This window comes from Onychomys torridus, chromosome 22 (assembly GCF_903995425.1).
Source record: "Onychomys torridus chromosome 22, mOncTor1.1, whole genome shotgun sequence".
In the NCBI taxonomy this organism is placed as follows: Eukaryota; Metazoa; Chordata; class Mammalia; order Rodentia; family Cricetidae; genus Onychomys; species Onychomys torridus.
The window spans coordinates 24,457,229-24,477,186 of record NC_050464.1 but is presented as its reverse complement, the minus strand read 5'-3'; the positions used below and the strand labels follow the sequence as shown (position 1 = coordinate 24,477,186).

General features: G+C 47.3%; 1 protein-coding gene across 9 annotated transcripts in view; it reads right to left on the bottom strand.

Moving 5' to 3' along the window:
* Positions 1-5,307: 5,307 nt before the first annotated feature.
* The window catches only part of Rimbp2 (RIMS binding protein 2), a 174,347-nt gene continuing 159,696 nt past the window's right edge, over positions 5,308-19,958 (bottom strand). For 4 of the 9 annotated variants that reach the window (XM_036172649.1, XM_036172651.1, XM_036172650.1 and 1 more), the window contains 4 exons: positions 19,228-19,331; positions 17,798-17,869; positions 8,864-8,998; positions 5,308-6,775 (listed from right to left, as the gene is read on the bottom strand). In XM_036172649.1, coding sequence (XP_036028542.1) covers positions 6,587-6,775; positions 8,864-8,998; positions 17,798-17,869; positions 19,228-19,331 — 500 coding nt within the window. In that variant the 3' untranslated portion in view covers positions 5,308-6,586. Of the gene's footprint in view, positions 6,776-8,210; positions 8,393-8,863; positions 8,999-17,797; positions 17,870-19,227; positions 19,332-19,958 lie in introns of those variants that run through there. The other 5 variants (XM_036172653.1, XM_036172656.1, XM_036172654.1 and 2 more) reach the window with 3 other exon arrangements.

The following is a 19,958-nucleotide window of genomic DNA, read 5'->3' as shown; positions in this document are numbered from 1 at the left end:
TGGTTCTCTTCCCTCTCTGGTGCCCATACCCAATGTCACTGCTTGTTGTCTCTTGGCTACTGGCCATGACACAGGCCCTGGGCTCTGGGTTATACTAGGAATTCAGGACTTGGACAGGCACAGTTGACTTGTCCAGAGGTAACGGGGCAGGTGCTGTCTGGCCTTTGCCTTTGGTGTGAGTAGAGCCCTCACACAGGTGCAAGGTAGTCAGCCATACCCCAAGAGAATACCCCTTCAGTAGGGTGGGAGAGCCAAACCCCCAGGGTAGCATAGCCACCCAGACAGGGTCACCTTGCTCTAGGGCCCCCACCCAGAGTGGTTCTTCATGTTAACAGAAGACCCTGCCTCTCTCTTACTACAAGGTGGGCTGGCTCAGTCACATCCCCAAAAGGCCAATGAAACCGGCAAGTTACAGTGAAAAAAACACACAAAAATGGAGAATTACTCAGTGTGGCCACCCTGGAAAGGAAAGAGAGCCAGTGACCAAAAGCCATCCTAAGGATCTAGAAGTAAGGTTTATGGGTTTTTTTTTTTTTTCTTCCAAAGATTTATTATTTATTATGCACACAGTGCTCTGTCTACATGTACGCCTGCAGGCCAGAAGAGGGCGCCAGATCTCATTACAGATGGTTGTGAGCCACCATGTGGGTGCTGGGAATTGAACTCCGGACCTCTGGAAGAGCAATGCTCTTAACCACTGAGCTATCTCTCCAGCCCAAGCTTTATGTTCAAATAGAGGGCAAGAGGTTTGCAGAGCTAAGCGGGTGTGGTCAGACACATCGCCCCCTCCGTTGCCTGGCCTTCATTTATCTTTGTGGGCCACAAGCTCCCCCGGCTGTCACCCATGTCCTTTTCCTTCTCCTTCCACGAGCCTCCCTAGACAAATTCCAATTTCTGGGGTTTCATTGTTTTCTTTATAGTCAGTTTTTGTTTGTTTTTACTTTTAACCAGATATGAGGCTTACATCTGAAATGCCAGCCTTGGGGAAGCTGAGGCTATGAAGATTGCCATGAGTCTGAGGCTAGCCCAGGCTATAGCCTAGACCTGTCCCCCAAACAAAAAACAAGTCCTTGACTTTTTGTATGATATTAAGCAGGGATTACTGCATGTCTCGTCATGGGGCAACACATTATTCATTCTTAAATGTACAGGCAACACCTGTTCATTCCCAAAAGGCCACTAACAGACCAAAGAAGCCATTCTGTCTGGATCCACTTGGGTGAGCCAGTGTGTTTATTAGGGTTACTACTAGCAGGTGTGTGTGTGTGGGGGGGGACTCAAAAGTAGTTGCATCACCTGAGGCACTCCCCAGCCTGATGATGGCTCGTTCCAACTTGCTTCAGTGGCATCCCAGCCCGTCAACCATCTGCCATCTCTGTACTAGATGTAGCAGCCCCTAAACCATGCGTATCCTGGGAGTCAGGAATCTCACACAAGGTTCTGTCGACACATCCCAGCCAACCCACAGAAACAAGCACACGGGGATTCGGCTTCACACTGTTACAGTCAGCACATCCTTCCCACCGGCAGGTCCGTTTCACTGACCCGTGATTCTGCCTCCGCTTCACACCAGTCTCCCATGGCCAGACAGTATGCCCTGGTAGAGTAGCATCTAGTTTGAACTGTTATTGCTACCTAGCCCTCTGGTAGGAAAGGGTTCTTTATGACCATGTGTGTTTAGGGCTGATCACTTGGGGTTGGATAATGGGGATTAGATTGTCCGTGGAGAGGCCTGATCTCTCTGAGCAGCCATTGATCACTTATGGCTCTTTATCTAGGGGTGGTGCTTGTGAGCATTCCCCACCCACACTGGCATGTCACCTGGAGGTGTCATTGTGTAGATCTTATTTAGATGACTATATGGTCAAGCTTGGCTGGGTGCTTGCAGCATCCCTGTCATATACAGAAGACACCGTCTCACAGCCGATATCCTGGTCCTCTGGCTCCTAAAATCTTTCCATTCCCTTTTCCTTGACGTTCCCTGAACCTTTGGTGTAGGGGTCATGCTACAGACGTGCCAACTGGGGACCGGGTACCCCATGGTCATTGGTTCACTGCATTTTGACCAGTTGGGTTTTCCTGTAGTATTTCTGTCGGCTTAAAAAAAAGAAAAACAAAAACAAAAACGCAGCTCTCACCCTTCATCCAAGAAGCTTTATCTGTGGCTATAAAGGTAAGCATTTAGAATGCAGTTAAGAATTCTGCCTGTTTAGGAAAGAGGCAGTAGTTAGGCCTATAACACCAGGCAAGGACTCCCTCCTAGGGAGTAGGCCGCCTTTCCCCTGCTGCTCTTCTCCCATCCCCTACCCTTTCCTTTTCGACTTTCACAAGCTAAGGCTCTGCAGTCTCTAGTCACCAACAGCACTGGGCCCCGGTTTGGTCCGCTTTGTCTTCTGTGGGCCTACCGGAGTCATCTTACCTGGTGTGTACAGATGACCCCAACACCCTCCTTTCCCTGTTAGCTCTTAGGCCCTGCAGGGACAGATACAGAGGGGAAATATGTCCCCAGGCCCAGCCCCTCTCCTCTAGCCTAGCTCCCCTAATGGTGGTCATTCCCTCAGACAACTCATCTCTCCCCTAGCTCCAGGCTGTAGCTAGAAGCGATGGGTATGACAGAGTCCAACACTGACAGAAACAGACACAGAGCTCTGGCCAGAGGCTGAGTGGCTGCTGCATCTGTGGCCAGGATTAGTGCTTTCTTTCAGAGGGAACTGTCACTAAGGTGAGCAGAGTGTCACCAGAGCCCGCCAGGCTCTTGAGGCAGATAGAACTTGTTACCCACATCTGACATGAATTTGGCAATCGGTAGCAGAACTCCCTGGGAGTCCCAGACCTGAGCACAAAGGCAGGAACACCCTGGGACTCTGGCTTCTCACTGCTGCAAGAAACAAATTATTATGGTCTGCTTCCAGGATCAGATATATATTCAGAGCTCATCAGAGAATCACAGATGAGCAGGAGGCACTGGACTCCTGCCTTCCCTAGTGGGTAGCTGCTGCCTGCTTGTTTCGGCCTCTGAGTTCATCCTAGGGTTGACAAGTCACAGGCAGAGCACACTATCTGAAAAGGGGGGGACTCTCAAGCCCCAGAGTATAAGATAAGGCTTTGCATCCCCAACCAATGGGACATAGAACACAGGGAGAGTGTGATAGTAGATACACAGGGGATTTTGCCTCTACAAAGAACTCAGCCAGTGAAGAATTCAGCGGCTGGGAAATACTAGTAGGAATATATAAACCATCCCTTTGTGTCTAGGTGAAGTCCTACTTTGCAAGGTGGAAAAATGAACTGCAGCATTGTGGCTACTGAGCCTCTGAGGGACGCAGGAGGAGGTGTCTGGGCAAGGGAGGGCTACGCTGGCACCTTTATTATTTGCATATTTCCTAGGCAGTCTGAGGAGTGAACTGTGGTGTGTGGTTAGTAGCCAGGCTGGAATCAGACATCAGCTATCGTGAATAGCCAAGGAGGGCTGAACTATCAGGGAAGAGGCAGGAAGAAAGGCAGAGATGATGTCCCCAGAGCTGGCATGGGTTGTGGCCCTCCAATGGGCCCTGTCCCTCAGGACAGGAACCCCACTTCTCCCAGGACTGTGTCCTGGGACACATTCTGACAATGTCATGGGAGGTGTCCTATGTATCCATCCTTGATCACATCTCTTCTTTCCTAAGTTGGAGTCCTGGAAATACAGTTCATTTAGAGGGCATGCACACTTGTCAGAAACAGATTACGTCCAGTCAGCAGCTTGGCCATGTAGGATCCTCTGTCCCTGTCTGCGTGACTCCAGGCTAGAGCTGCTATACTACAGTCTGTGTTCCTTCAGCTAGTGACGTGGGATTGTGTCTGTTGTGTTTTATGGACTCATTGATGGTTTTTGGTGAAGCCAAAAGCTGTAGAAAAGGCATTTCTGTCTCTGGCATCTCCCAAAAGGATACTGGCTCTAGACTTTCAGCCCAGTGAGATTGTGGTGGAAATCCCTTCCTCCTTGGCAGGAGCTTGGACCGTGAGAAACAGAGTCACTTTCAAGAGAGAGGTTGGGGGAGAAAGTGCATTCTAGTTCACTGTCTTTGATCTGTCTCTGCTGTTTATCGGGGGGGGGGGGGGCAGTAAGTGTTATCGAATGGTCAAATAAGTATGATGTTCCTCCTCCTCGTAGACCTGAAGGGATTCACTCTCTCCATGGAAACACGTCTGGATGTCTGGTGATGGTGTTAGAAGTTGTTTAACTGAGGAGAACCCCCCCCCCCCCCCCAAAGCTGGGCAGAACCATCTCATGGGCTGAGGATGAGGAAGAGCATTGTCTCTCTGCAGCCCAACTGGGTGTAGTGTGATGTGGCCAGCTGCCTCTCAGTGGATGCACCCCCGGCTGTGGCCAGAGAAACCCCTTTAGAGCAGTGGGAAAAGTCACCAGTGCGGAGAGTACTTATCCTAGTGGTCTTGGCTGGTTTCCCCCGCTCTTGACAAGTTTGTTTCAATGCAGTAGGTAAAAGTGTAATTCTACACGAATAACAGTGCGGCGGCTGTAGTTCCGTAATTGTGCCGTCAGATCTGAAGTGATGGACTTGAACAATGTGATTTTCACCTTGCCATAAACAGCCTGGGTCTCTCTCCTACTCTCGATAATTCCTGTCATTAAGGATTGAACCTGAACCTGTCTCATGTGCTCAGGGCTTGGCTGCCATCTGCTGGGCTCTTGGGAAGTGACTGGATATGGGGGGTGGGGGTGTGACACTTTCATCAATCAGTTAATCTATTGATGAAGTCCATAGCTGAACAGGCTCTTAGGATCTGGGGCCTAGCTGGGGAAAGTGAGTCCACAGGAGCATGGCTTTGTGGGGAGTGTCTGTCCCCTGGTTGCCTGTGCTTTCCAGCCTCACTGAGGAGAACAGCCTTTCTCTACCTACCTTTCCATCTCAGGGCATCCCTGCCAAGGAAACCTCTGCAGAGCTCTCTGGTGAGTCAGGCTGCATTTCAGTGTTGAGTCAGAGAGCTTCTTTATTAACATTCCTAGAAAGGTAGGGGAAGTGGGTACTGCTGAGAGGTTTGGCTGGAATCCAAAGTTCAATGGATTCTTGTGGTCTCTGCATGTCTCTAGTAGCACATAGACTAATTCCTGCTGTCTATGTTCCCATGAAGATCGCCACCAGGAGTGTCATAGAAATGACTCCTAGAACATGGTTCAAGGTCATATTTTTAATTAGTCCCAGGAAACCCAAACCCATTGAGATCTTTAAGGCCATGTAGCAGAAAGGAATTCTGTTCCCCTGCCAGGATAAGAGAATTGAAAAGGAAGATGCAGACTACATGGCATTGTACAAAATAACAAAGTTTATTTCTAGAAAATAAGTCACCCTAACTGTACACATGCACACATCCACACAGCACTTCACACACTGAGGAACAGCCTTTTAATCAGTCTACCACATACAATGATTTTTACAATTTACAATATAGTTTTTGAAGACATGATGAGGAAAGCTTTGTCATTCATTTATAAACCTTCCAGAAATTACAAAAGAAAGGCAGTCTGAAAAGTGTGTAAAAGAGTAAAAACAGTTTACAGTGGACAGGAATTACAAAGTAGTGACTGTCACACACGTCTGCCAGCATGTCGGGAGGTCTGCTGTTCAAGGCTAATGGTAAAGATGAGTGTAGGGCTGGGTCTGAGAGATTTCAATTTAGGCTCCTTCTGATCTGGCTAAGGAAGCGTGCAATGGCTTTGCTGTGTGTGCTGTTGGTGCTGTATCGGGGCAAGGCATTTGAATAAATAATGAAAGTAACAGAAATCTAAAAAGCCACAGGATGGGACACTGAATGCAAAAGGTTATTTAGCAGCTCCCTGGCTGGCCAGAGGATGTGCGTGCTGCCGGTCACTCCCTCTCCTTTGCTCGTGTGTGTGTGTGTGTGTGTGTGTGTGTGTGTGTGTGTGTGTAGGGGAGTGGGGGTGGAGGGGTGGGGGTGGGGTGTAAGTAAACATCTCCTGTGTGTTTGCTGGCTTGCTTTGAAAGACCAAGGCAGGCATCAGAAAATGTAGGACCTGGGCCACTGTGATGTGAAGCCACTGTGTCAGGGGGGATGAAGCCCAGGAATGCACAACACATGAGAAGTATACACGGTGTTTTTATTCGACAGTACAAACCACTGTGCAGTTATAAGGCAGAACATCAAGGCGAATTAAACTAGGAATTTCAAGACCAGAGTGGAAATGACATTAATGCATGATGAGGCCAAGCATCTTGAGAAGTGGGGAAGGTCAGAAATCCTGTAAGGGCTGATGTCAAGTGTGTGCAGGCTGGAACTGCAGGTAGGGGGCGCTGCAGAGAGCCCTCCCTCCCCTGCTACTCAGCCAGCTGCCCCTCCCCCCCCCCCAACCCCAGACCTTGGATAGAACCTTGGGAGTGAAGGAGGAGGGGACCACAATGCAGCCCTCCCTGATCTCTCCAGTAGTATTATGTGGATGGTAGTGTAAGAGCGCATCTCTCTACTGCTGAGCGGGAGGGGGTCAAGGTTGGGTTTTGGGAGTCAAGAAAGCCCTAGTTTGGAGTTAAAGCGAGTGACATGGATTTGGAACTGTCCGAAGGCTCCCAGGTCACTTCACCGCACCCAGCCTTTTCAGCAGTTTCTTGCCTCTGGAGAGCAGCCCTTTTTTCTTTTTCGAGGACATTTCCCTGCCTCTCCCAGGACTACCAGAACCCATAGATGACGTAGGTGACCCCGAATGGAGATGGGCTGTGGGGGATGGAGCTCTCCTTGCTGTCCCTGAACCCTCGGGAGGAACCTAGTAGGTACATTGCGACAGTTTTATTGAGTGCGTCAGCGCCAACAACAATTCACTCGGTAACGCGTACTGCCCCATCTCCCGCCAGCCAGGGGAAAGGGTGGGTGGTTCGTTTCTTCTTTCAATTTTTAAAGTATGCCATGAGAAGCACACGCCCGCTCCCAAGGCCCCTCTGAGATAGAGGCTGGCCTCGATGGGCTTTCGCTGTCTTTGTCTTGGGAGACGGGGTGGCCATCGCTTTGGCAAAGAAAGCCAGGTCATAATTTACTCTGAAAATTCAGACTAAAAGCAGGGGAAGGTATTGTCAATCAGATGGGTAGGCAAGGTGGCCGAGTACCCATCAATCATTGTAAAGCAAAAAGTCTCAATGGGAATTTGAATGGACTGTGAACTAGGTGGGTAGCTAAGACCCTGCCATGGTGGAGTGAGCCCTTGGGTCAGTTAGAATCCTACAGAAACTTTGGGGATGGCACACTGTTTGAAAGAAAAAAAAACTGGAATGAACCTTAATTGCAATCTAAGGAAGCTCAAAGGCCCTTCTTGGACACTCTTACCGTTTCCAAATAGAGGAGTGTATGTTTTTCCCCAGCACATGGTGGGTTTTGAGAGACTTTTAGGTGGGGAAAAAAAAGCCAACCAACCGTCAGTGCTTTGAAGGGGTAGAATTTGATTCAGGGACATAGAGTGCCAATTTTACTTCAATCTGTAGCTAGGCACACCTGAGCATGGCCAGTAATCGCCAGGCCTCTGGCTCTCTAAACTCCCCAGAGCAAAACTTGGCAAGTTGAGAGCCGGGCCCGCGGTGGGCATACCGTACAAGGCAAGGGGGCCCCAAGCTTGCTTGGATTTAAAATCAAGGTCTACCTCTAATGGAGAACACCTAGGGCGCACCCCAAAGCACACCTGAAGATACCATGGGGGGCCAGCTAGCGCAATCACGGGAGCTGCCGAGTCGGGAGACAGTATTGCATTGGTATGCCAGCACCTCTCTCTCTCACCTCCATGAGCTCTGAACAATTGTGCTTTGAGGAGAGGGAACACCTGCTCCTAAGGCCAAAGTGCTGCAGCTGGGTGTTCCGGCCAGCTTTGGCATGCCCAGAGCCAAGGCCACCCCTCAGGGCTTGATCTGGGATTAAAGTTTTAAAGTCTTGGCTATTAGTATGATTCAAACGTGCTTATAGTAAACACGTGGATCATGTTGTGCTTTTACTGAGGGTGGCTAACAATGCAATAGGCAGCTTCCCCTGTGAGTACACGCTGGCGCACTCTGTGTAAACAAACAGCTTTAAGAAATATGTTCCCAAGGTTGGCCTTTCCCATATTCTCAATGGACATATTTAAAAATGATTGTTCGAGATGATTTGTTTCACTATGCATCCAGTTGCCAGGCAACTGAGACCAGGTGAGACAGCCTATAATACTTTAGGTCCAATGGTTTTTTTTTTTTGAGACATATTTCTTTTCTCTCTCTCTCTCTTTAAGCCCACATTGAAGTCTTAAGACTACCGCGCTGTCCGCTTAGGGTAGCTTAAGTCGGTATCTCTCTAAGGTGTCTTCGGTTGCTCACTTACGTGAAGGCTACATGCCTGATTAGGGTGTGAAATGGACACTCTTCTTCTATGTCCAAGCAGATGAGCGAAGAGATAAAAACATATATGTAAAATACAACAGATAAGAACCCGCAGTGATGGCAAAACGTGAAGATGAGACATTCAAGAGAATGCAGTCTCAGGCAGGCGTGCTAAGCTACAGGAACCCTGCCATCTAGAACTCTAAGGGGGACGCCAGTGGCATCCGGGTCCCTGAACCTCACTCTCTGCCAGCTGCACTGTGCACCTATTGTGGAGGCCAGGGAAGGCCTGGGAGTCAGGCCGACTGACTGAAAACAAAGGGGTCCTTCTGTGGGATACCAACTTAAAGTTGGAGCTATGCATTTGTGGGTACAATGCCCAAAGAAGGACAGAGGAAGAAAAAAAAAAATCCGGGCAGATGCTGGTGGGGCCCAAGTCATGAAAGCAGCAATGCAAGATTGCGCCAGATCACAGAGAGGGGAAGAGGCAGGCAGGCAGGCTAAGGGGGCTGGCTTACCCTTTTGGCCTTGGAGCGCATGGGTGGCTCCTGGGAGTAGTGGGGCGGAGCATCAGAAAGGTGGACCTCCACGTCATCAGGCACTTCTTCCAGGAAGTTGGAAGGCACGAGGCCTTTCTGCCCATTCAGCTCTCCCTGTAAACGAAGGGCGGGGGAAGGGTCAAGGGAACCTCTTCTTTCTCCAGAGCCTATTTCTCCCACAAGGACACCCTGCCTAAGAGGACAGATGTGGCCCGTTGACTCTGGCTAGAAGTGGCAGGGCTTGAAGGAATGTTGGGTAAGCACTCCCCCAAAGGGTCTGGATCACAAGAATGAGCCCAGCCCTGCACACGCCAGGCAAGCACTCCTCTGAGTCACATCCCCAGCCCTCTTCTCACTAAGTTGCCCAGGCCAGCTTTGAACTCACAACCCTCCCACTCAGCCTCCTGGGAAGTGGGAACTTGAGTCTTCTACAGGTCTGGTTCTGGCCTGTCAAGTGCAGCTCTTGTTTTAGGATTATGGAGTAGATCCTAAAGATTCAACTCTACTTGGAGCTGCTCCTTGGTTCTTAAGCCCGGCGTCCTCTAGGGCGGGAGTGTGGCTCAGTGAAGCACTTGCCTGGTGTCTGCATTCAACTGAGCCAGTTTGGGAAGTTCAAGGCTAGCCTTGGCAACTTGGCAAGATCCTATATCCAAATCAAAATGGCTGAGGGTGTTAAGACAGTGGCAGCTTGTGACAGCGGTGACCCCAACCAATGCCACTCTTTGTAGAATTTGGGAGCCAAGGATCCAAAAGGGCAAAGGAGGTCAGAGGTGCTCATGTCACCAACCCTGTGGTTTTCCTCCTTATATATGAACATGTCATTACTGTAAAAATTGAACCAACAAGGCGGAGATGAGTGTTCATTCCCGCAAACCCCTGCTTCAGGGTGGTAGAAACCCTTGTACCTGTGTTCACCATGTTAACGTGGAGTTCCATGAGTGCAGTCACACCACTCCATCCCCAGGGCTTCCAACACTAACCTGCCTGCAAGTACTCAAACCAAGTTCAAACTTGGCCGAAATGGCGCCTTATGCCTGTAATCCCAGCCATTGGGGAAGCCGCAGCAGGAGGACTTCTTGAGACTAGCCTGGGCAGAACAGCAGAATCCTGGCTCCAAAACAAACAAAACCTGGCTGGTCCTGAGGACACAGGGTTGTGTTTCTTCAGTGGTGGTCTAGGACACCAGTCAGCCTACCCCATCCAACAAAGAACTTGCAGGCATTACAGAGTACAACCAAAAGCATAGTAATGGACCCAAGGAAGGGATATGTAGTTAGAAATGGTCTTTCTGCTAGAGGTTATTAACCAGAATATGTAAAGAACAACAGCCAAACAAGACATTTAAAATGGGCATTTCTTCAAATGACTACAGGGTGAATCAGCAGGTAAGGTGCCTGTCATCACCCTGACAACCAGAATTCAATCCCTGGACCCACTGGGTGGAAGGTGAGAACCAATTCCCATCAAGTTGTTCCTGACCTCCACATGGCCCCTACCTACCACCCTCCCCACCCCTGCCAATACAAAAAGTAAAAAATAAATACATACGTTGAATCTTACACCATCAGGATGAGTATGGTAAAGAACTTCCCCGGGGCTCCCCAAACCAGAAAACACACAATGGTGAAGATGTGGAGAGACTGGACCCTCATGACACATTGGTGGGAATGCAGTGGTGCAGCTGCTGTGGAGCACAGCACGGTGGGTCCTCCAGAAACCACAAAGTGACCGTGTGATCCACAGCTCCACCTCAGGGTGAGCACCTCAGAAACTGGAGAGCCGGATCTCAGAGAGCCACATGCACAAACGTTAATGCCTACATGGCCCGCAACAGTCAAAAGCCAAATGCAACCAACATGCCCGCCGCTGGATGAATGGATCAACAAAAGCCATGCGCATGCCATGGCAGAGTCAGACTGAAGAGGAAAACCCCATTCTGACACATCCGTGGAATGGCGAATTGAACCTGTAAAAAATTATCCTTCAAGGATTTCCGGGTAAGCTGCTAGGCTGGAAGTCTTAGCACCAAAACCCGACAATAGAAAAGAACTAGTGCTCAGTGGGCTCTCTGGGAAGAGACAGGTCTGTTGAAGAGCTTGTTAAGCCAGGGAGATCCCTGCCGGGGAAGCAGAGCTCAGCTGGAAGCCCTCTTTACACCAGCCTGCCTGCCAATCAAGCTGCCCTGGAGAGAGCAGCACTGACATGCTAGGGGAAAACTGTTCCTTGAATACACCCCATCTATGGGGACAGCAGAGGCCTGGTGGGCCCCAGGGTCCAAGAGAACTACCAAGGGAGCACTTAGACCCTCCCCTTCCTCAACTGGAACCCTGAGTCTGCAGAGATCAATGGCTTCCACTGGTCCCTCCCACACACAGCCACAGAAGCCTTCTAGAGCCAGAGGGATTTGAGGGGTTCACCTTTCAAAGTCAGCATAACTATGCCAGCAAGTCAAACTGTAAATGTTCTGTTATTTTTCTATTATGTAATCACTAACCTTACATGTACAGATACATGGCTTTGCTTTTGTTTGTATTCTGCTCATATTTGAAGAGGTTTGTTTTACATCCCCCCTCACCCAAGTCTTCTACTTTTACTGTATTCCTTAGCCATACCTCATATGCTCCTCTTCCTATATCTTTCTTTTCTTCTCCCCTTTATACTTCTTAGATTTAACACTCTCCAAGATCTGTGAATCCTAACAGTATGCCAGCTTCTCCCTCTTGCAACTTTTCCCTCTCATATTTTTTCAAATTCAACTTAATAGTTAATAATTTTCGTTCCCACCATACGGCCCTCCCACTCCCAATCTCATTAAATGAAGCCATGTGTACTCCGTCCTGTCCTTGGTTGTCTTCCAACAGTTGACATCTCAAGGGCCCCTGCTAACTGGAGAGTGACAGCTGGGTGGTAGCAATATCCAGCAGTCTTGATGGTTCTTCCAGTTAACATGCCACCCAGGGGATAATGCAGCGCTTACCCAAGCACTCAAAGCTCCTGAACTGAGGAGTTAGTTTACAAACTATACAACCCACTGTACCAATCTTGTGTGTTAGAAATGCAGCAACTGAAAGAAAATGGCAAATTTTAAAGAACCAAGCAACAAAAATAAGGTGCATAAATCCCATCACAGTGACATAAGAAACATGAAAAACGAAGACTCAGAACCCCTCCAAAGATTACTAACCCTGTAGCAATGGCATCTAGTGAGGGTGAGTTAAATGAAATCCCAGAAACAGAACTCAATACAACAATCATAAGGAAGTTCAAAACCCAAACAGCTAGAGGAAATGAGGACAATGGACAGTGTGAAAGGGGAGTCAACAAAGAGAAATGAAGAAAACGTAGTCTGAAGTACAGAAATGAAAAAAAAAATGTAGGAAAACAACTCCATGGAAAGTCTCAAGGACAGAACAGATCAAGAAGACAAGAGCTATCTGAGCCTGAAGACAAGGTGGAAGAAACGGAATGATCCAGCAAGGACAATGATAAAAGGCTGAGCTGTGCCATCTAGTCTAAGTAGGAATTCTCAGACATAAACAACACTCTAAAGAGACCAAACCCTTGGATTAGAGGGATAGGCAGAAGAGAAACTGGTTCTAATGGCACAGAAAACATATTCAAGACTAATAGTTCTCCAGAGTTAGGGAGAGAGACCCATCCAGGCCACATAGACCGGAGAAGAATCTCCCCTCATCATGGTTTAAATAAAACACTAAATATACAGAACAAAAAAAACGGGAAACACCATGTCAGAAATAACAGCAGGCCCATCCGAGTAACAGCAGACTTGGCAACTGATGCTTTCAAATCAGGATGATCTAGAAAATGCATTTGAGGTTCTGAAAGACAACTCTGGCCAACTGGGACTCCTGTCTACAGCAGGAGGATCTGCCAGAATGAGAGAGCTGAAACTTCTCCCAACAGAGACTAAAGGAATTTGGGACCATTGAGCCAACCCCACAGTTAATATCTGAAGGAATCCTTCTGACTGAAGGGAAAAACAAGTCCAGCACAAGACTTCGAGGAAGAACAAACCACACTGCAATAATACTAAGGAAAGAAAAGCCAAGCATTACAAAAATCAACAAAATGGCAGAAACAAATACACAACTTTCAATAATACCTCTGGGGAACTGAGACACAGTTCAGTCAAAAGACACAGACCAGTAGGTTGGATTAAAACAACACAAATCATCTGTTGCCGCACACACACAAAAGCACCTCACCACAAAAGGCCAACACTGCCTTAGGGCAGAAGGATGGAAAGAGTGGTCCAAGCTAACAGGAAGTAGAAAACCAACAGCTGCTCTCACATCCAACAAAGTAGATGTGAAGCCAAACCAGTAAGATAGTGATGGTGACTTCATAGTCAAGGAGCAATTCCTCAAGAGCAATCACCATCCACACATGCCCAAACACAGAAGTGTCCAGTTTCATAAACACGTGTTGTTAAGATGTCACAGAATGACCCCAGCACAATAACAGCGGGCGACAGGTCATTCCAAGAGAAAACTATCTGAATTAAATGGCATCGTAGATCAATGGATTTGACTGACACCTATAGAACATTCCAACCAACCACTGTAGAAGCCCATGGAACTTTCTTTAAAACAGACCGTATATTACACAATACAAGGAAAACTAAAATAATTACTTGTATCCTCTCTGATCATAATGGAATAAGACTTTACAGATCAACAAGAAGATAAACTCTAGAGCATATACAAACTCACAAAGATTAAATAACACACAGTTGAATGATGAAGAATAAAAAGGGAATAAAACCATCCCTAGAATCAAATGAAAATGAAAATATAACATACCAGCCCCTCTGGGATATAATAGAGGCAGGCCTAGCATGGTGGTTTAGAGCTACATTTATGCCTACGTCAAGAAATCAGAGAGATTTTGAGTAAATATCTTAACAAAGCACCTGAACACTCCAGAAAAGGAGTATGCCAAATCAGCAAATGAAATAAATAGATCAGGGCAGCAATTAATGAAATGGAAAAAGATATAAAGAATCAATGGCCAGAGGGTTGGTTCTTTGAAAAGAGAAGGAAGATTCACAAACCCTTAGCCAATAGAAAGCAAGGAAAGACCCAAATCAGAGATGAAAAGGGAGCCATTACAACAGACACCAGCGAGCTTCAGAAAACCACTGAATGTTACCTTAAAAACCATATATCCCAATACGCTGAAAAATAAAAAAGAAATGGATAATTTTCTAGAGACATTATGACCCACCAAAATAAACCAAGATGAGATAAACAATTTAGTTAGACCCGTAATAGTCAGAAAGACTAAAGCAGTGATTAAAATCTCCCAACATAAAAAGAGTCCAGGCCCAGGTGGATTCACTGGTGAATTTTACCAGACTGTCAGAGTAAGGCCAATGTTTCTCAGACTCTTGCATAAAATAGAAAAGGAACATTACAAGGTCTTTTAATGAATCTAGTATGACAGATTCCAAAAGCAGAAAAAATATGCAATGCAAAGGAAAATTACAGACCAATTTCTCTGATGAATACAAATGCTAAAATTCTCAAAATATTTGCAAACCAAATCCAAGAGCCTTCTCCTATACTAATGAGTGGATGAAGAAAGAAATCAGAAAAACAAGACTATTTAGTATATAAATGCATATATACACACACATATATACATATATGCACATATATATTCCATAGTTAGTTAATAAAAAAGATCATTGACCATGACCAATTTGGGTTTGTTCCAGAGATGCAGGGACTGTTCAATATATGTAAATCAATAAACATTGTAAGTCACATTAAGTAGGTGCTGTCAAGGAAAGAAACCACATGGTCAACTCAGTAGATGCAGAGAAAGCTTTTGACAAAGTATAACATCCTACATCCTGAAGACACTCAGAATAAAAGACAAATGTCTCAACATAATGATAAAAACTGTACATGGCAAACCTACAGCCAGCATTGTATTAAATGGGGAAAAACTTCAAAGTGTTGTCACTAAAACCAGGAACAAAGCAAGGGAGTCCATTTCTCCATTGCATATGGTGTTGAAAGTCATAGCCAGAGAAACAGGGATATTCGAGAAGAAGATATCAAAGTGTCTCTGTTTGCAGATGTGAGAGACCCCAGGACTCCAACAGCAAGCTCCCTACAGTTGTTAAGCACCACCAGAAGAGTGGCAGAAGGCAAATGAAAATACAAAAATGAGTAGCCTTCCCACACAGTAATGAGGAGTATACTAAGAAAGAAATCAGGAAAACCAGCCCATTCAGTACATATGCATGTATACATATGCTTACACATGTATTCACATATGTGCAGATATATATTCCATAGTCAATGGGTTAATGATAAAAAGAACTTAGTAAACTAAGTCAGAAGGTGGAAGTTGACTGTGTAGACACGTCTGCTACCAACGCTGTAGCGAGTCACAGGCCAGGGACCCCAGACATGTTTCTCAGCCTTGTTATGACAGCAGGACAGCACATAGACAGCTACAACCATCAGAGACTAAACCAGCATCATCTGGAGCACTCGAGAGAATCAGCTCATGACAGGAGTTCACGGGGAATACACACACCCCCCAAAACCAGCCATAGTCACTGTAGCCTGGAGGCACAGGCCGGTGACCCAGCCACTCAGGAGGCCAGCCTGAACAGCCCAGGGAGACCATGTCTCAAAATGAAAAAGTAAATGCAAGCCTGGGGCTGTGGCTCAAGGGTAGAGACTAGCAATAAGACCCATACATTCTTAAGAATGACTTAAAGATGCATTAAAAAAAAAAAAAGAGTAATCATTTCTGAATCTTTTGCTAGATGACAGGAAGTGCATTCACTGTCAGACAGACATGACAGCTTCCCCTGAGCCTAACCTAAATGTGACACAGGCTTTCTCTAGACAGAGGAATAAGGGTTTGCTGTAGGGGCAAGGCTCACTGCACAATTATTCCCCTGAATATATTATATGTTATAAAAATACAGAGATCGAAAAGGCAGAGCCAGCCAGGCGGTGGTGGCGCATGCCTTTAATCCCAGCACTTGGGAGGCAGAGGCAGGCGGATCTCTGTGAGTTCAAGGCCAGCCTGGGCTACAGAGTGAGTTCCAGGGAAGGCACCAAAACTACACAGAGAAACCCTGTCTCAAAAAAAACAAAAAACAAACAAGCAAATAAACAAAAGACAGAGCCAAGAATCCTCCATACAAGTGGAATTTAGCATATACAATATGGATGAGATTGTTAAGAGGGCAGCTTTCTTTAAAAAAAAAAAGATTTCTATTTCCATTTGTGTCCATTTGTGTGCACGTGTGTGTGTGTGTGTGTGTGTGTGTGTGTGTGTGTGTGTGTGTGTGAGAGAGAGAGAGAGAGAGAGAGAGAGAGAGAGAGAGAGAGAGAGAATATGCAGCATGTGTGCAATGCCAATGGACGGGGTTAGAAGAAGGAGGTGGGGATATAGGCAGTTGTGAGCCAGCAGGCAAGGGTGCTTGGAACCAAACTTGGGTCCTCTGCAAGAGAAGCAAGTTCTTTAACCCCTGAGGCAGCTCTCCTGTCACAGACGGGTCCCTTAGAAACAATCTTTATAATGTTCTAACTCAGAAAAAAGGTAACATAGCCCCAAGTCAGTATGTGAGAAATAAGCACAGAACTGAAGAAGTCAGCGTAACTGAAATGAGCCTGCGGCACACCATCCATGAAGACCACGAGCTGTGACCTCTTACAAATTCATAGAACAAAACCACTCTCTAAATAAAGAGCTAACGAGTAGACCTGTAACCTGCGGAAAGGCATTGTCACTCTGCAAGGAGGTGTGTCTCCCACCAAAACCCACAGGGGAGCGTGGAAAGCTCACCCAAAACTACATGGCAGTGTGGTATCCCACCAAAATCCGCTGTGAAATCTTGGCAGCTCGGAGGAGCAGAGCCTTAAAACCCTGCCTGCCTGAGGCTGCCGAGGGGGATCTCTGGGCTCATCCACCACTGCATAGAGAAGCAGGATTCCCAAGTATGTTCAGGAGGCCATAGCGGGGGTGATGTGACAGGGAGCAAACACAGAGGGTGGCCATGGCGGGTGTGGGGGGGGGAGCATGCAGAAGACATCCCGTTACAGAAGCAGGAGGTTAACCCTGGGTGTGTGGCCTCTCTTATTCACCAGATAGCAATAGAACAAGAGAAACAAGGGAAAAGTGCCTGGGCTGACACTGGCAATGAGCAGGAAGAGAGACTCTGGTGTCTGGCTGCTGTGTGTGAAGGGGGCGCTGTGAAGCCAGGGCTGGTCTACCTGAGGGTTTGGCTATGGGTGACAGGAGGTGTGGGGAGGTGGGTGAAGCTGGGGCTGGCCCCGCCTGTTTTTTGTTTTGTTTATACGTTCTATTCGCCGTGAAAGAAACCCCACCACCCAGGCTGTAAATAACCTAGAAAATCAAATTGTTCCGTAAATGTTTGGACGGTGGCAATTTTGTGTTTGCTTTGTCTATGGTTTGTAGACACAGAAAATACTATAATTAGTAGAAAGCAACAAGAGACCACAGCGCTAGCTTCCTTCCCTCCCTCCCCACTCCTTTTCTTCTTTTTCCCCTTATTCCTCCCCCTCCCCCCCCTTCCTCCTTTTCCCTTACAGTCCCCTCCTCCTCTACGCCTCTTCTCTGTTTTTGAAACAGGATCTAGCTCTATAGCCCAGCCTTGCCTTGAACTTACAATCCTGCCTCAGCTTCCCAAGTCCCAGGATTGCAGCCATTTGTCACTTTGGCCCCCAGATTTCTATATTATATACAAAAGAGAACTCGGCTCAGAGAGGCGGCAACTGCTTCTGAACATGACATAGACGGATCATAGCTTATGTGTTAATGTAAGAGAGAGAAAACCAGGGGTTTCTTGATGTTCCCACCACAGCAAAATGGCATTTCTTGATGTTCCAAAAAACTTACATAATAAAATCCATCTTCATCGATTTCACCAAAAACAGTAATAATGTCTCCTGTGCAAAACGGAAGTTCAGCCTGCAAAAACATAAGACAGAGCTAAGGGAATGTTGCAACACAGTAGGTGTTTTACAGCAAGGCCCTGGATTCCTCATACTCTTTGAGAATTAACCTGTCTTTCAGCTAAGTCAAGATGTAGGGTGCAGAGCTGAGGGACAAGGTGGGGCTCTCCTCAAAGCTGGGGGGACATCTGTTCTAAGTAAGCCTAAGAGAAATATAGTAGATTAAAGGTCATTGCTACTTGCTGGTAATGCTCTGGAAATCTAGTCACATGGTAACTCTACACACCCTCAAGACTGGGGACCATTCCCTGGAGAGTGAGGACCATTGGTAAACACCCTGTCAGCACCAAGAAATTCACCTAACTCCACCATCAATTCAACACCCATCTGTTAAGTGTTAGGTTCCAGTCTGGGGGGAAGCAGAGAATGGTGAACACAAGCCCCTGTGTCCAGAAATCAAACTGTCCTTAGACCCTTTGGACCATAGAGCCCAGCAGAAGGGAGAAATAGAAAGCTAGCTGGGAATAACTACAGGTGTGGCAGGAATCCAGATCAATCTGGTTTGGGGGCGGGTGACTCTGGAGGCAAAGACCTCAGCCTTATTTCTGAGGTTTCTTTCTTATTTCTGATCATGTTCTGCCTTTGGGCCATGGGGTGCCCAGCGGCCCCAGGCACCCAGACCACCGGCCTTCCCTCTCATCTTTTACATGCATGTGAGAGGTCATTAGCCACCACAGTAGTGTTTGTTCCTCTGCTAAAAGGGACTCCATATTGCCATGCCCCACATATGTGGGTCATGGCTCACTCTTCCAATAGAGCTGGGAGACTCAGGCCATAGGGACAAGGATTTGCCACTATAACTGTCCTCCTGACATCAAACGCTTGAGTCATACCCAGTGACCGCCTCTGTATGACACGGTTTATAAACTAGACACCCTAATAGAGAAGTAGGAACTTAGAACACAATGGAGCGAGCGTACCATACTCTGAGTGAGGCTGAACATGTCTGCATTCTCAGCAGCAAACCCGTGCACTATGCTGGGTCAGGGTGACTCCCAGCTGGGTGGAATGAGAAGGGACAATTTGTGGGTGTGGCTAAGGATGGCCATTTGCTCACTTATTATTGAGTTTCCACTGGCATTCTTGGACCTTGGCTGACCACAGGTACCTGAAAACATGGACCTGTGTTTTCTGTGACTGACTGTGAGCCAGAGAATGCAGCTTGTCACTGGGCCTCCCTCTCTACCATGCTCAGAGAAGAGTGAGACCCCTACAGGCACATGGCTTAAGTATGGTGCCCAGGAGAAGCTTAGCCGGGAAGGCATTGGTAGTAGTTCCAGATCACTACACCATGAAAGAACTCTGGGCTGGTACCTCAACATCCACGTTGGGAGAGCTTTCTCTTGGGTCATAGTCGTAGAGAGCCACCATTCTTCGAGTGGGCACAGAGTGACCCCGGCCACTTCTTCTGCTTCTCTCTGCAAAACCATAAGATCTAGTCATGAAGATCCCCAAATCAGTGGTGACTCCACTCAGTGCCCAAAAGGGTATGCGTAACCTGCTAATGTCCCTAGCTTGGGAAAAGTGTCTCAGCCTCCAGAGTTTAATGTTTTTTCTAGACTGTTCACCATCACAGTGATATTCTCCCTTGTGTCTACCATGCCATGGGGGCTCTATGAGGTAGGAGACCTCCTCCCAACATGAGTCCAAGGGGTCTGAGGCACCAGGTGACTATGGCTTGGGAAAGCCTAGTAGGCACCATGAGGTTCTGACCATTGCTCTGGGAAAAAGCCACAGCTATCCCTTGAATTGAAACCTTCCTTCCTGGAGGGAAGATGGAAGCTCTTAAGGTCCACAAAGCTAAGGAAACTTACAAAGCTCAGAATACTCGGAAGTTTACAGGACTCACAAGGCCCCTCCCCAAGCTTCTAAAGCTGTGAAAAATTGCTAGGGAAGAAGACTCTTGGTGGAGCCACCTGCTAGGTGTGCAGGAGCTTCAGGGGTGCAGTTCTGGTGATACATCACATATGTTGGGGGTGGTGTCTTTGAGTCACCCAGAATAGCATGGCCAGGTGGCAGCATCGAATCACCAAAGGCAAGGTGAG